At 36.4% G+C, this 15,373-nt stretch overlaps 1 protein-coding gene across 2 annotated transcripts in view; it reads right to left on the bottom strand.

Annotated features, from left to right (window-relative positions):
* Positions 1-13,838, bottom strand: part of LOC137654472 (WD repeat-containing protein 26) — a 65,246-nt gene extending 51,408 nt beyond the window's left edge. Inside the window, exons 1-2 of one of the 2 annotated variants that reach the window (XM_068388137.1) lie at positions 13,328-13,838; positions 378-534 (exon numbers count right to left, since the gene is read on the bottom strand). In XM_068388137.1, the coding sequence (XP_068244238.1) occupies positions 378-534; positions 13,328-13,581 (411 nt within the window). In that variant the 5' untranslated portion in view covers positions 13,582-13,838. The remainder of the gene's footprint in view (positions 1-377; positions 535-13,327) is intronic. The other variant, XM_068388144.1, reaches the window with a different exon arrangement.
* Positions 13,839-15,373: the final 1,535 nt, after the last annotated feature.

Genomic DNA, 15,373 nt, shown 5'->3' with positions numbered 1-15,373 from the left:
AGAGGAAAGTAGCCACTGAACAATTAACAGTGCATTAGTTAATCCCTTGAATGAATTGTTTGGTAATCTCAGTGTTGTCAGTTATATGAAGACAGAGGAGAATCTGTAAAGAACAGGCCAGACTATTCGGTTTGTGTAGGCAAAGCAAAAGTGAACCGTAACTTGAGAGAAGAATCAATGTAGTGCTGTCTGACCAGTCAAAGGACCACGTAACTCTCTAGTGGTAGTATCTCAACGGATGTAAGAGTGACAAATATTCACATACTGTATACTTAAACTTGATATGAATATCTACAATAATACAGTATACTTTAGTCCCAACATACTTGTTGAAGGTTCCCTTGAAAGAAAAAAAAAAAAAACATGAAATACTGTACCTTAAGACTAGCAGGGTCATCAAGCATATTCCGCAACTCACTCAGAGCCGTTTCTGCTTTTGCCCATTCGCCATCCATCACACATTGTCGAAATCTAGCTGCTGCTGGGTGGTCAAGACGACACCCAGATTCTGACATGAGCAAGTCGGCACTCTTTCTGTAAGAAATTAGAATAATGAATAAAAAACTGCACCTCAATCCTATGAAAAACAACCCACAATATAAAGGAAATAATTTAAACTGTCAACATCAGCTCATAATATATACAACCCTACAAGAGGGACTTCAGATTAAAACAGATGATGATGGTTGCATCTAGAATGGTAAAGAATTACAAGCATAAGAAAAGAGATTTAACAAGTGATAATTAGATAGTAAAGAGGTGAAAAAATTTATGTTCCCAGATGTCATGAAGCATTAAAGGTTTGTTGCTAGGATCCATTTGACAAGGTGCACTGTTTCCAACAACCATCTTTATACATGTTGCCTTCGGCCTGTTCCTTTCCAGCTTTCAAACTTCTAGTTCTGTACCAATATTCAATTCTCTTTTAAAATGAAACCTACTGTATAGGTTAGTAACAAGGAAGCCTAAAAATGTGACTCTTTTAATGACATGTGACTAAGGGGAAATTTAAAATGGCAAATTTGGAAGCACAGGTAATCTATATTTTCCCCAACTATACAAACCTACATTTTTTAAATAGGAGTATGACTTCTGCAAAGCTGGAACAGTGCTGTTACAACATTTAACATGGTATCAACATCCATATATGTTGTTACGGTAGCGTGGAAGCACAATTCCACTTTGATTACAGATGGGACTTCCGGTAAGCACATTGGTGTAAAGAACTCAGGTTTGTATAGTTGAGAAAAATACAAATTACTTCCAAATTTTTTATTTGTTCCTACACGAATACAAACCCTCGTTCTTTACATAGGAGACACCCTTATGTGGGTAGAAGTCCCCTTTCCAACTGGATAGAAACCTTTACCTGGGATTTCTACACTTGGCCATGAAAATGCATACAAAATAAGAAAGAGGAGCTAAGGTGGCTACACCATTTTCTGAATACAGTAGCTACCACAGGGCCTAGAGAGAACATGTCTGGAAACCTGTGTGTTCACATCTTGCAGGTAGTGGACTGTGAAAATGTCTGACACTTCCAGAGGCCCTGCTTTTAGAACTTGCATCACAAAGGATCTTTCTGAATGACAGGGACGTCCTTACGCCCTTGACAGGATGAGCTCTGGGACGTGTCCCACTTGGAAGGAAGAAGAGGGGGTTGAAATACGGTCAGTGACCTCCCTGGCTCACGCAGAGATCACGTTCTTAGTCATCTTCTCAACTCTCATGTCATTGGCAGAAATGTTCCTCCGAGGATGAGCTCCATGTGAGTTCCTGAGGCAGTGCCCTAGTGCCCTCCCTGAACACACAACAATCGATCAAGAAGATTGGTTCCCTCCTTAAGACATCAAATCTGAAAATATGTAACCTATGAACAATCTGAGCCAGGAATGAAAGAGAACAAAAAATATATTGACTAGGCGTTGTTGCAGGAGAAACCATAGATCTCGCAAACCAGTCTGATTGAGGTCAGCGAGAACAAGGACCACTTCCAACTTAACCTATGACTGGTTGACAAGGACAGTGAGTCACATGAGGTCTCCTCTACGGAACATAGAACTTCGGTCACCTCCTTCGATGAAGGGCAGACCTACTTCTAACTTCGAGTGTGCATAAACAGCACTACTGAAGAGAAGAAGGTCAAACCCTTTCAGCCTGGCTCTTGCAAATATGTCTGCCAAAAAACATGGAGGGGTCGGCAAGTTCAGAGGGATATCCTGACTAAATCATATCTCTCAAGTGAAAGGCTAGCTTCCACCTGAGTGCATGCTGAGAGGCAGATTGTTAAGCACCTCTCAAATAGCTTTCATTAACAATTTGGTCATCAGACCAAATCGTGAAGCAACTAGTTTCCAATAGCAAGTCTGAAAATGTTGAATCAATACTCTAGGACACGCTGCTCGCATGTCCGCCGAAAAACCCAACCCTTCGCGGGTCGGCGTTTACACATGGACAGAAAAAGAATTCATAAGTAGACAAGTCTAATCATAAGACTTCATATAAGTCTAACGCCAAGGAGTCCAGGATGAGCTTTCAATCTTGGCCAACATAAGGAGTCAAAAGGAACATAGCATTGATCAAGTTCCCAACTCAAGAACAAAATCCCTGAGAAGTCTCAGTGTAATACCAAGAACAGATACTAAGAATAAATCTGGAATTTGCCCAGTTTCCAGCCAGAAAGAACAGAGGTCTGTTTCCACTGACTGCTGAAATCAACATGGAGTTGTAGCAAGTGAGCACCAAGGGAGGGGGGCCTTACCTGCTATCAACTGGTAACAACCTATTGACACCTCATTAGAACTTTTAACAGCAGTGTTCCAGCTTTGCTTAAGTCATACTCCTATGTAAAGAACTCAGATTTGTACTTGTGTAGGAACACCATCAGTAATATTTCATATGTATTGATTTAAAAGCTCAATATAGAGATGACTGGCAAAATCTAACAGAGGCTCTTTGCATCAAATGGTGAAGGAGATGATGAATTTAGAGGAATAGAAAATAATATAATGAACTTATCAAGTCACCCACTAACACCCAACTCTAAAATTTGATTTGTCCTTAATTAAACCATGACAGAATAGTGATTTTGACTCGTGGTTTCTTCATAAAATAAAAATTACAATAATCTTTAAAAAAAAAAAAAAAAAAAAAAGGATACTTTTACTATATGTACTGAAATGAAATTTAAAAAAAAAAAAAAAGGATACTTTTACTATATGTACTGAAATGAAATTTAAGTACAAAAAAAAAAACTCATCAATGGCTTCAGTTTTTTTTTATGATACTTTAGTAAAAGACTTTGGGAACTTTCAATCTTGTCAAAGATTCAAGAACCTGTTCCGATGGTTACCTAATGGGAAGATTCAAACAATGTAGCAAGTCATCCCATGACTACAATGTGTAACAGTAATAGTCATTGAAAAGCCAAAAATAATTGTTGAATGTGAAAATCATTCAGTGAACAAATTCAACAAAAAGAACTTACAACAAAACTATACACATTTTTACATCAAAATAACAGAATTTTAATTATAAAACTTGCTATTTCTACACTCACCTAACGTTCATACTGTTTCACTCTCAAAGTTTGCTTATACAGTATAGACGTTCATTCTCTCAAATAAAGTTACTTTCTTTCCTTTTAACAAGCTTTGGCCTCTAGTATAGTATCAAGACATTTTAGCTGTCATTGCCGATAAGAACGGTGTGTGTTGGCCACACCATTTTTTAACTTTCAAGTCTCAAAATCGAAACGAGTCATTATCCTCTTCACACTAAGTCAGTGAAGAGGACGGTGAGCATGTATATGAAATCAGAAGAGTATTAACATAAGAAATGTTATCATTAAAATTTCATTTATTTCTGTGAACCTCCCCTGGCGTTCATATTGCCGATTCCTATATGATGGAAATTGTCTCTGAAAGAGAGATGACCCATTAATAGACCTAAAACTAGCAAGGCACTCGATAGAGAGTATGCCTTTACTATGCCAAGCTATCTTATTTTGTTCTTACCTCCACTATGCACTTGTACTCAGATGTATCTACTACATAATCTAATGAATTTGTCCTTGGGTGATACCCAACATGTCCATCGTTTTGGTGAAATTGGTTCTGCAGTTTTTGTGCCAAGTTGTTCACTAACAAAATATTAACAAAATATTTGCCATTTACTTAACATTGTGGTTATTTTCAAAGTACAGTACTGCTGTGTACTTGTACTTTAATTTACTTTATCCAAAATGTTAGACTAATACTTGGGTTATACCCAACATGACTACCAAGTTTGGTCAAAACTGGTACAGTAGTTTTTGTGTAAAGTTGCTCACAAACATAAATAAACCTAACAAATAGACAGGGGTGAATACATGTCTTTGTAACATATTTGATTTTAGGAAAGACAATAACAAATTTGATACCCTACACTCACCTATTAGACTAACATCTTGGAAACAGACCACCTCAAAGTAAAGTTTGTAATACTGTACCTTGATTCCCCCAGAATGTTCCTTAAGTTTGTAATCACTTGATTCTCCAGACTGCATTTTAAATAACTATATTTTACCTGTTTACTTGTTTATATAATTTACCCAACAGTGTTCTAAACAAAAACTATAATAAAACAATATGGTGAAATTTACACACTAGATAAATCTAACCAATTCTATTAATCATCAGCAGCTAATATAGCACCCAAAGCCCAGCAAACTTGATAACCAAGCCAGGTTTCTTCAAGATAATGCTTAGCGAATACCAACTCCTTGTGAGATTCTGTGACCAAACTTAACAAGACCATAACATTTTTGGACAGAGGCCAATCAGAACACCTAATCCTACTAAAGAAAAATGAAGCCAGCCACCAAAACTATCTTCCTGTTTGCAGAGACCCTGAACTTTATTTTCACCTGTCAAATCATGGCAAACAATGGAAATTAATATAGGTCCAGATTTACCACATCCTATAAAAAGGCATCTTCCTTCCATGTTACAGCACCTAGAACTAGTGAACAAAACACAATTTTTGTTAAGTGATGTTACAACCCTGTCTACATTAGGTTGTCATTATGAATTTCAGATCTCTTAAAACATATTGATGGATGAACAGCATTCGTTCTGAAGGACCTGGTTTTTTGCTTATCTGAACTGTCAAGATGTTTGATATTCATGAGATAAACCCTAGAAGATGAAATATTTCCTTAAAATTACCAAAGTCAATAGCATCTCTGCTATCCAGTACAAGATTTCTTACCTTGTCCCCCCTTATTCCCAGATACATACAATAAATGCTAATGCTGTCGTATTGTCTGAAACCACCGATATGAAGTCCTATTATAATCGGTTCCAGATTTTGAAGGACCTTAAACACCGCTAGAATATCAAGGCAACTGATATGAAGAGTTGATTCTTGCACCGTTCATATCTCCGACCTATGGATAAGCTCTAAAGTTACTCCCCATCCTAACTGTAAGCATCCGTAAACAGAGATAGGTCTAGGATCCTAATTTCCAAGGAAACTGGGATTACCAATGGTGACTGTCCAACCAACTCAGCAGTTGAAGTTGGTTCTTCATAACTGGAATAAAGATTATATATGGATTGAACCTATTGTTCCAACTTTGAGTAAGATGATATTGCATGAGATTTTCTTCTCCAGTAAGAAAAGAAAAGAATGAAGAACCTTAAGGGAAAAATGGAGCTAAAAGAACCATTCCAACATTCGTGGACCCCCATACTATTTATCACTACTGTAGTCGAATCATGGCTAACGGTGGAAAGACGTACAAACCCAGATTAGACCAGTCCTGTAAGAGGGTATTGTATCCACCTATCCATGTTACAGAATCTGAAACTGGATATGTAAATTACTTTGATTTTGTTTACAGAAGTGGCAAACAAGTCCCCATTTGGTTATCCCATTGGGTGAGGTAGGGCCATCTTTTTGTCTCCCTTTTTCATTTTTTATTCATCTACTTGTATCCCTGAACACTTTCTTCCATCTGGCTTTTAATTTTTTCCACAAAGATCTCAAGTTTCCTTCACTAAACTTTTCATTTCCTCAACCCACCATTCAAGTGTTTTTTATAAACTCTAACCCAACCTCCTTCCTAGGCCTACAAAAACTTTTTGTTACTTCTATGACCCCTAAACAGCAACACACCTATTATATATGTATAAAATAATTTCCCATAACAGGGATGGTTTCAGAAAAAGAGCAAGAGTCCCTGGTCAGATTCATATTTCCAATGCTAAATAATGGATGAAACCTAAATGGAGTAAATTTTTTCCCATCATATTGATGGTTTCATAGAAAAAACAGCAACAGTTCCTTGCCATATTCAAAAGATAATAATGAATGAAACTCAAATGCAGTAAAATGTTCACATTATTAGCTTCATATACCTTCACTGAAGGCTAGTTAGCAGTAGAACCAAGTCATAAACAAACTGCACCGCTCACCGCTACCTTGCATGCATTCATGCTTCTTGGCCATTAAGGCTCGTTTATACCAATATGCATAACAAACCATATACAGTACCCCACTATTCATACGATTTTCTCTACTTCACCTACTAACAATTCTGAATTAAACTTTTTCATTAACAGACAATCACCAATTCTTTTCACTTAACAGATGAACCTTAAAATGCTCACATTCCATCATTACACCAGCAATAGCCTTATCACTAATTTCTGTCAATCTATGTATCGTATATATTTAGAAGAACAAAAATCGAGGATTTATACTAACTCAATTCGTGGTATTTCTCTTGAATTGCTACTACTGTACTTATTGAAAATGAAGATAGAAATCTTCAAACACTTGTGCATGTAACTGCTATTTCTATTGCACATACGATAACTGTGTTACTTTACACCTCTTGAAGACCAGGCTCCTAAAGTATTTACATTAGCTGCAAGTTGGAGAATTAAAGTTAAAAAATTTTACTGTAAAAGTACTTTAAACGAGTGAGAAATTAGAATGTAATGTGGGCTAGGCTAAAGATATGAAGGTGGATAAAGTAGATTGAGTTTGATTAAATTTCATGGTTGGGTCATGGGAACTGCAACTGTGTTAATGAGCACAAGAGGGTAGGGAGGAGTGGGAACAAAATAACATATGGAGAGATGAAAATGAAAAATGTCTAGGGAAAACCAAAGAGATTATTTAAGGTGGAGCTGCATAACAGAAGAGAAGAACAAGATCACAGATAGAATAGGCAAGAATATAGTGATACAAAAATATGACCAGTGGATCCGGAAATAAAAGATGCAAGTGAAAATATACAACCAAGCTTGAACACTTAGTGTGATAAAGCGAGTACTGCAAATTCAATTTGAAGTTTTGTTAAATGGGAAGGATAGAACAAACAAACCCTAATAATGGAAAAAAAAATAAAAAGGTAAGTACAAGGCTGCAAGTGATTGTGGAAGTGACTGTTGAGGTCAACAAATGGAAAGACATAAGTTGATGAGCTTACTAGTGAGATACTGCAGTATAGTGCTGAAAGTGATGGAGTGGCTAACCAGAATTTGTAAGGTATATCTGGATGACAGAATGGACCTGAACTTAGGCCTATGGGGGAGAGGAAGAATTGTTGCACCATATAAAGATCAAGGCGATAAAGGCAGCGGTTAAAATTAAAAGTATACCAGGGAAGATTTATGCTATCTTGACTGAGAACATATGACAAATGACAGGACTCACGGGGGGAAGAAAAGTGTAGGTATAGAAAAGTAAGATAAAATGTAGCATTTGCTTATTACAAACAGAAGTTATAAGCAAAGTTTGTAGGTAAAAGGATACAATCAAATACAGCATTCATAGGCCTATAAAGTGCTTATGATAGAATTGATATAAAAGAAATGTGGACCGAGTTGAAAAAGACAGTAGATGCAGCAAGGATAAAATAAAGAAAGAGCTAGACAAAAGGTAAATAAATAGTCCAATCAAGTTGGGATTTTTTGGCCAGTACTTCAGAACTGTATTCTAAACATCAAAAACATGGGTAATAACAAGGATAATATAGTTTCCGTGGTTGGAATATAGGGTGTGGAAATCACATTATAAATGGGGAATTTGTGGAGAGAAGGTTCAACATGTGATGAAAAAGGATGAGGAACATAAGATAAAAAAAGCAGTAAATACTGTATAGAAATACAGTAGCCAGATATAAATCGGTTGGAAACACCAGCAAATCGTGTAAAAAGGGGATAAAAGAAAACCTTGACCTAATGAAGTTCAGGAAGACAATATCAGCAACTGAAGTGTGGAAAGAACTCATTTCCCACCTTTCCTCGTACAAGGAAGAGAAGCCTTAATGTTTAAGAGGATATAAATACTGTGTATTTTTCTTGATTAATCACACCACTGAGTGATTCCAAAATGTGTAACACAAAAAATAGGAAAACGCTGCCCCTGCACGAGGAACACAAGGAGTGCGGGTCAACTTCGGGTTTCGAGAGGAACGCTCCACACGATTTACCGGCCATAGGCCCAGGACAACGGCGGGGATGCTCCATGAGGCAGGAGAAAGCACCACGAGACACAAGCACGCACAGGGAAAGCACAAGGGGACCACGTGGGTACCGCGTGAGACACAAAGGGGTCGGGGACACACAAAGTCACACTGGGATTAGGAGAGCGGTGAGATGATATCGCGACGCGACCAGAGAACTTACTGGAGGTCGAGACCTGAGCAAGCATGCTCTCTGACCCGGGGTTAGCCTCAGGGCGCATATCACTCCGCCTGAGGTTACCCCTCATAGAAAATGGGTTTAGGGTAAACTACACAAAACTCTGGTCGGATGGGAAGAAGATCCCACATACTCCTAAGAAAGTAGTTCGAGGTAAGTACTTCGTGTTGGAACAAAATAGGATTCAAACTGGCCAGATTTTCAAATATGCAAGACAAAGTATTAAAATCATATTGTGTCGTTCTGTACTTCATATGTAATGGCAGTGTCACATAGAAAGACAATAAATGTGCCAAGGTCAGAGAGCAATGCCCTACGACCTCTTGGGAAATAATAACAATGAAGGTTTCTTGACACTGACCAGTTGACGGTTATGAAAAATGTAAACACAACCCATTTTCACCCCTTGTTAAGGTGAAAAAGGTTACTATGATCAGCAAGACTGAGAAAGGAAAGGGCCAATGATTTCAAATGGATCCGCTACCATCGCAACACTTCACCCAAGAAAGTTAAACAAGAAGAAATCCCTTCAAAATGGGAGGGATATAGACTCCAGATCACGACCAGTCAGGTGCAGTTTTGTGTCTGCACATACTTTATTATGTACTGTTCAAGATAGTATAGTCCATAGTGCTACCCCCTTACCGATCTCCTCACTTAAACAGGGTTATTACTAAGAGTAACCATTATTAATTAAAAATTATTCTCAACTGTATTCACCTTTAAACTACGTTTGAATAAAGCTGATCTCTTTGAAAAGTATCTTTTTCTTGTCACACTTACATTACCTAACATCTAACACAAACATAGCATGTGACAGCAGTTTGAAGAACCTATACACCTACAAACATGTCTTTTCCAAAGATATGGACAGACTATTTAACATCAGATTGTCCACAAAAATTAAAAAAGTAACAGTAGTTTTAAGCAATTCTTTAAAATTGCCCCATGACCCACCAGAAAAGACAAAATACGGCTAAGCAAACTTCAAAATTCAATCAAACTAAAAATACCTAGGAGGCTTCCATGAAAACAAACGTACCATGGGTTGGGTAACGGAACAATAAGGGAAAGTATTCACCATTTTCAAATGGTAACTCTTGTAACTATAAAAAATATCAAGAAGGGACCGTACAAGGAAGGGCAACTTAAATAACTCACATTATGCTGACATGGGTAAACAACAAACAAGATACTTTTTACACTTTCTCAATACCCCAGTAACTACAATTTTGCATTAATTTTGGTAAAGGAGAAAATCTCCTTAGGATTTACAATTCAAACACACTATATGATTACAGATTTAAAAGTAATATATAATGGATATCTATATCATCTAAACTATTCAGGGTAATATAGAGTGCTTTACAAAAAATAAAAAATTCCAAGTACGCAATACCTCTTGCACCTATATATGATACTAGTACATTAAAGGGGTCAATTGGGTGGGTTATGGTATCTTAAGTATGTTTGGCTTAGACCCATCAATGTAAATGCATGTACCAAGGCCATACATTTCAGCAAAGGTCTAGATTATCCTGTGGGAAAGCAAAGAACCCAGTCAGTGGCTTCTGGGATGTGGTACCCGAGTTAAGTTGGACTGAATCCCCTCAATCATCAATGATTATCATCCTGCTTTTTACCTTGTTACTTCTTACTTGTTCTCAAGTCTTTGTCCTTGAACACAAAAACTGTCTTCTTCTCATGATCATTGTCACAATTTAAGTATAACTTATGATTCCTATATATACATATTTCCCCAAAATCCTATGATAATCACTCCAGTTCCTCAAAATATTCTTAAATGCAATGGTAAATGTAACCTACAAAAAATTAAAGTGATTTGTCTTTTACTTCTTTTAATTTTGTTCATTATAGCAGTTTCTTTTCTATATACTGTACCAACCGTGTGTCACACAATTGTACATAATTCCTTTTGCATATATTATGCTTGTATCTTCGCTCTTCCCTCGCACTAAACGAACATGAAAATTCATGACCTTCAAAACCTCCATCAACGCCTCCACTCGTGACGAAGAGGAAACAGCAGACATGAATTTTCATGTTTGTTTAGTGCGAGGGAAGAGCGAAGATACAAGCATAATATATGCAAAAGGAATTATGTACAATTGTGTGACACACGGTTGGTACAATACTGTACAGCATTACTATTGCTAGGGCAAATAAATGGTTAATATTGATAATAAACAAATTATAGATCATATTTAGCACAGACTTATACGAGCCTAGTGTACTGCCAATCTCTGTACCTTTTGGCAAATCTGAGTATTAATCTGCACACAAACATCAGTATAAATATGCTTTTCATTACGTATACTCACACATGCAAATGGCATAAATAAATACTGTATATGGTAGATAAGCAAATGGAAAAGCGCTTCTTACGTAAAGTACTGCACAATTTGCAACAAAATCTATAATTTCATATCTGTATCCAAATCATTGAAAATGTGTAAAATCAAGAAAATAGCTTTCAATTTACTTAGCCTGTGTCATTCTATCACTCTGAACAGGTCTTCAATGCTTCTTGTTTATCACTAAGCAATAATAAATACCTTTCAATGTTTTGGGGAATCCATGTTTTGTCTGGTAATCATAGTTTGTTTCAAGAAATTCTAACTTCATTCAGTCACTTGTCTACCATGCTCATATGAAACACAATAATAATGCATCACTTTTGAATGTTTTCATATTTTTCGAAGAACGAAAAAACAACTTCAATGAATTCAATGAAATTTAGTTGTTTGATAGTTTAAAATGTGATTGACTAATCAAGCTCCTATAACTTTCATCACATTGTTGTTGAACTCATTTCACCATTCTTACTATAACAACAATGAGGGAATCAAATGGGAAACCAGTCGTAGGGTTCGGGTAAATTAAGAGGGAACATTTCCTGTGAGGACAATAAAAAGAGACCATTATAGATATATAACTGTTTCTCTGTAATTTACAGTATTCTCGCCAGGTTCAGTTAAACCAAGGCCAACCACAGTAAAAGGTAATTAATATGTATTCTTGAATTTCCCATTTTGGTTTATGGTGGCCTAAGTCAGGTTAGATGTGAATGGATGGGTGGATGTGTTTACAGACTGGGCCATGAGCCCAGAATACCATTAGCTACAGGTACAACTGGAGAAAAACTAAGAAATACAGCAAAAGTGAAGAGATTCCATAATAGAATGTAGGCCAAAGGTCAGACACACGCTGGAGAGCAGCAAGATGGAAGAAAGGAAGTGAGAACAAGGCAAAGTGTAAAGCTCAAAATATTACAAGACCCTTAAATATTAAGTACAGTAATGGCTACACTTTATTGCACTGAAAGCACTTTTTGAATTAGGGTTAAAAAGGGTGAAACAAAAAACTATACCAGTTGTCAGAAAGGATGTGAAGCCCTAAGATGGTTAAATTGCTTTCTATATTTCATAGAAATTGCTTTTAATTACTCCAGTACCTAAATTTCCCAAGTTTGTCCCTCCTTAAAGTTAAGACATTACAGGAGAGTGTAATGGGTCAATTAAAGTATACCTAACAAAATTGAATGTCATCTTATTTGGCGTCGATGGCCTTAGATGTCAAGATGCCAAATAACTCAAGTAATCAATCATCATTTTTATTCACTTAAATTAGGATAATTTCACTTTACTGAATGGTGTTTAATACGAAATTAACTCAGAAATAGTCCTTCACTTCACCTAATAGAACTACTATATATTAAGCCCCGGATTACTACCACTGACCTGACTTTAGGAAAAGTCCAAACTAATTGGGGACTAGTTTAATTCAATTTTAATAATAAACACCTGGCACCATATCTTCTTATAGTAATATAAAAATATTGGTAAATATGGTGACACAAACAAACTAAAGTGAAGGTATAATTTCTGCATATATTACCCAAGTAACATGTCATTATTAGCTATGCTACACCCCTGATTCGAAAAGTGGGCCGATTCCAGTCTTAGGGCTCCAATAGAAGAAAATAGCCTAGTGAGGAAAGGAAATATAGAAATAAAATGTAACAACAACAATACCAAAATAAGCTATAGGAAAATTAAGGAATGAATAATACCAAAATATTCTAAGGCCAGTAACAACGTTAAAATAGACCTGTCATATCTGAACTAGGAAAAATTCCTGTCAGCCTGTTCAACACAAAGACATTCACTGCAAGTTTGAACTTTAGAATTTCAGTAAATTTCTACAAAAGTAGATTAGATGTTCAAACTGAAGTCAAAGAAATGCATGAATAATGAAAGGATGTAACATATGATATAATAATAACTGTTCTTGGGTACACTGCTTTTCTCATGAAAAACCAATTGAAATTGGCTAAGGTGGTAAACCCTAATTGGCCCAACATACGGGTTGTAGGCTACATTATGTAACCATATCCATAACTCATTAATATAAATTAATAAATGAATTACTGATATAATGGTAAACATATGACCTGACTTCCTTACATGGAGACCTCTGACGATGGGATTGGGCTCACGTTGAACTTCCCAGTAAACGCGAGTATAACAACTCTCGTGCGACATAGATATCCAGCATTGAATTCACATACAAATCTTACACTTTAGCAGAGCAACAAATGAGACACTCACTTTAGCCCGAGTTCTATGAGATGTTGGCCAATAAGTCGCACCATCTCCTGCTGCACTGAACTCAACTTGTTGTTGTGTGTAGAAGAATCTTCCTCCCTCATCACACCATTTTGAGTGTGAACACTGTTATTTTCCTCGCACCCATTGGTTTGTTCCATACCATTCTGTTGCACTTCGTTTATTGTTGTGCCATTGGTCGCCTCCTGCTGCTGCTGCTGCTGCAACTGCTGTTGTTGCAAGTTCTGTTGCTGCATATTGTCTATGGATTGTTTGCGTTTCTTGCGTGGAGGCGGAGTAACTCCACCGTATTGTGGGTTCTGCCAGGAGGCCAGTGTGTCTTATGTGAACGCCGTGGTGAAGCCACACCACTCCTGCTTCACGCGAGCCGAAAAAATCACCGAAATTACGGTGGTGCGCAACATTAACGCTCGAGACAGGATCGACTTTTCGTGTCTCCTTCACTCTCAGCTGGGAGATCGAACTTGCGACTGGACACGCAACCTCTTCTAAAAGGTTCTAAGAGCTCTTCATATAGTATCTCGTATTATTTTTAAACAAAAAATATACTTGAATATTTTAACTATATTATATACGTAAATTTATAATTGACCTGATATAGATAAAATGAATAAAAAAGTAGGAAGAGCAATAAATTCTATTACTGGAATGCAGCTCTGTTTTTCCACGAGTTGTATAAAAACAGTAAAGTCTTAACAAAAAAGAACCTTGCTAACCTTGTCGACGTGCCTTCATTAAATATTACCAGTTATACAATGAAATTGACATTGCCTATTTTATTGAAATCTAACTGTGTTGTTGAGAAAGTGAATTAGGGGTTTCTTTGATGACTATGGTATTATTGGAACCTGATCATTGTTTTGGTACAACCGATGACGTCATTTTGCTCTCTTTCTCTTGTCTTGATAAATGACACCTTTTCCCTGAGGTATAATTCTAAAGTTTCTAATATTTTACTTATTCGTGCCTGGGTGTGTTTTTAGCTGGGTAACTCGCCTGACTATTGTTAAATTACTATCTTTTAAGATAAAAAGTAACAAATGTTTGTCTAGTTCTTTCCTGTGACCATTTAAGGAGGAAGTGCCTGCCAAGGTCTTTGATGATTATAGGCCTTTCTTGCTTGTATAAGTTTTAATGGTGCATGTTATGAGTATTGATATCTGGCGTTATCGAATTAAGATGGTTTTACTTATGTTACTGTGTTTTGCCGAAAGAAAAGTTTATGACTGAAATTAAAGCAGAATTGTTTGTAAGTTAATTTCACATTATTTCATGGATGCATACAATATTATGGATATTTTATTCACAGCTTGTTTTCGTAATAAACCTTCAAGTGTAAAAAAGATCAATATTAAAAATGTTCTTTTCCATTCTCTCTCTCTCTCTCTCTCTCTCTCTCTCTCTCTCTCTCTCTCTCTCTCTCTCTCTCTCTCTCTCTCTCTCTCTCTCTCTCACACACACACACACACACACAATGGACTACGAATATCAACAGATTACTCACATGCTTACAATAAAGATGTTTTACGAGCTATTACGGGTATATGAAAAGTTCATAGACCCATAAAACAGCAACTAGATTGTGAAATTCCACTGCATTTAAGTTGAATGAAAGACATTATGTAATAATATACCACAGTAAAGAATGACAGATCAAGAGAAACATTGGTTCGACATTACATCAATAATTTAGAATGACATTATTTGATAAAAGGTAGAATAAAACTATTAGTAGGGACATCGTAGGAATTTGACTGTGAAAGTAAATATAAGACAGAAGGATTGACATAGAGGAACGTGCGTCCAGTTAACAATAAAAGGTTTCTAGAGAATTGTGAAATATTTATGCGAGACTTTTAGAAATAAACATAAAACGTTCGAATACACAGATGATAAGAAGTCGGGTGATAAAAAAGGGTTTATAAGTTTTGAAAATTGCTTAGTTTAAATTTGTCTAATTACGAAAAATAAAAATCCTCTTTGCTGTGAAAAACTATCTAAAATAAATATTTAAATATTCCTTTGGCT

Source organism: Palaemon carinicauda, chromosome 1, assembly GCF_036898095.1.
Source record: "Palaemon carinicauda isolate YSFRI2023 chromosome 1, ASM3689809v2, whole genome shotgun sequence".
NCBI classification, from domain to species: domain Eukaryota; kingdom Metazoa; phylum Arthropoda; class Malacostraca; order Decapoda; family Palaemonidae; genus Palaemon; species Palaemon carinicauda.
Note: the sequence above shows the minus strand (reverse complement) of the source record. Positions and strands in the feature narration are given on the sequence as shown.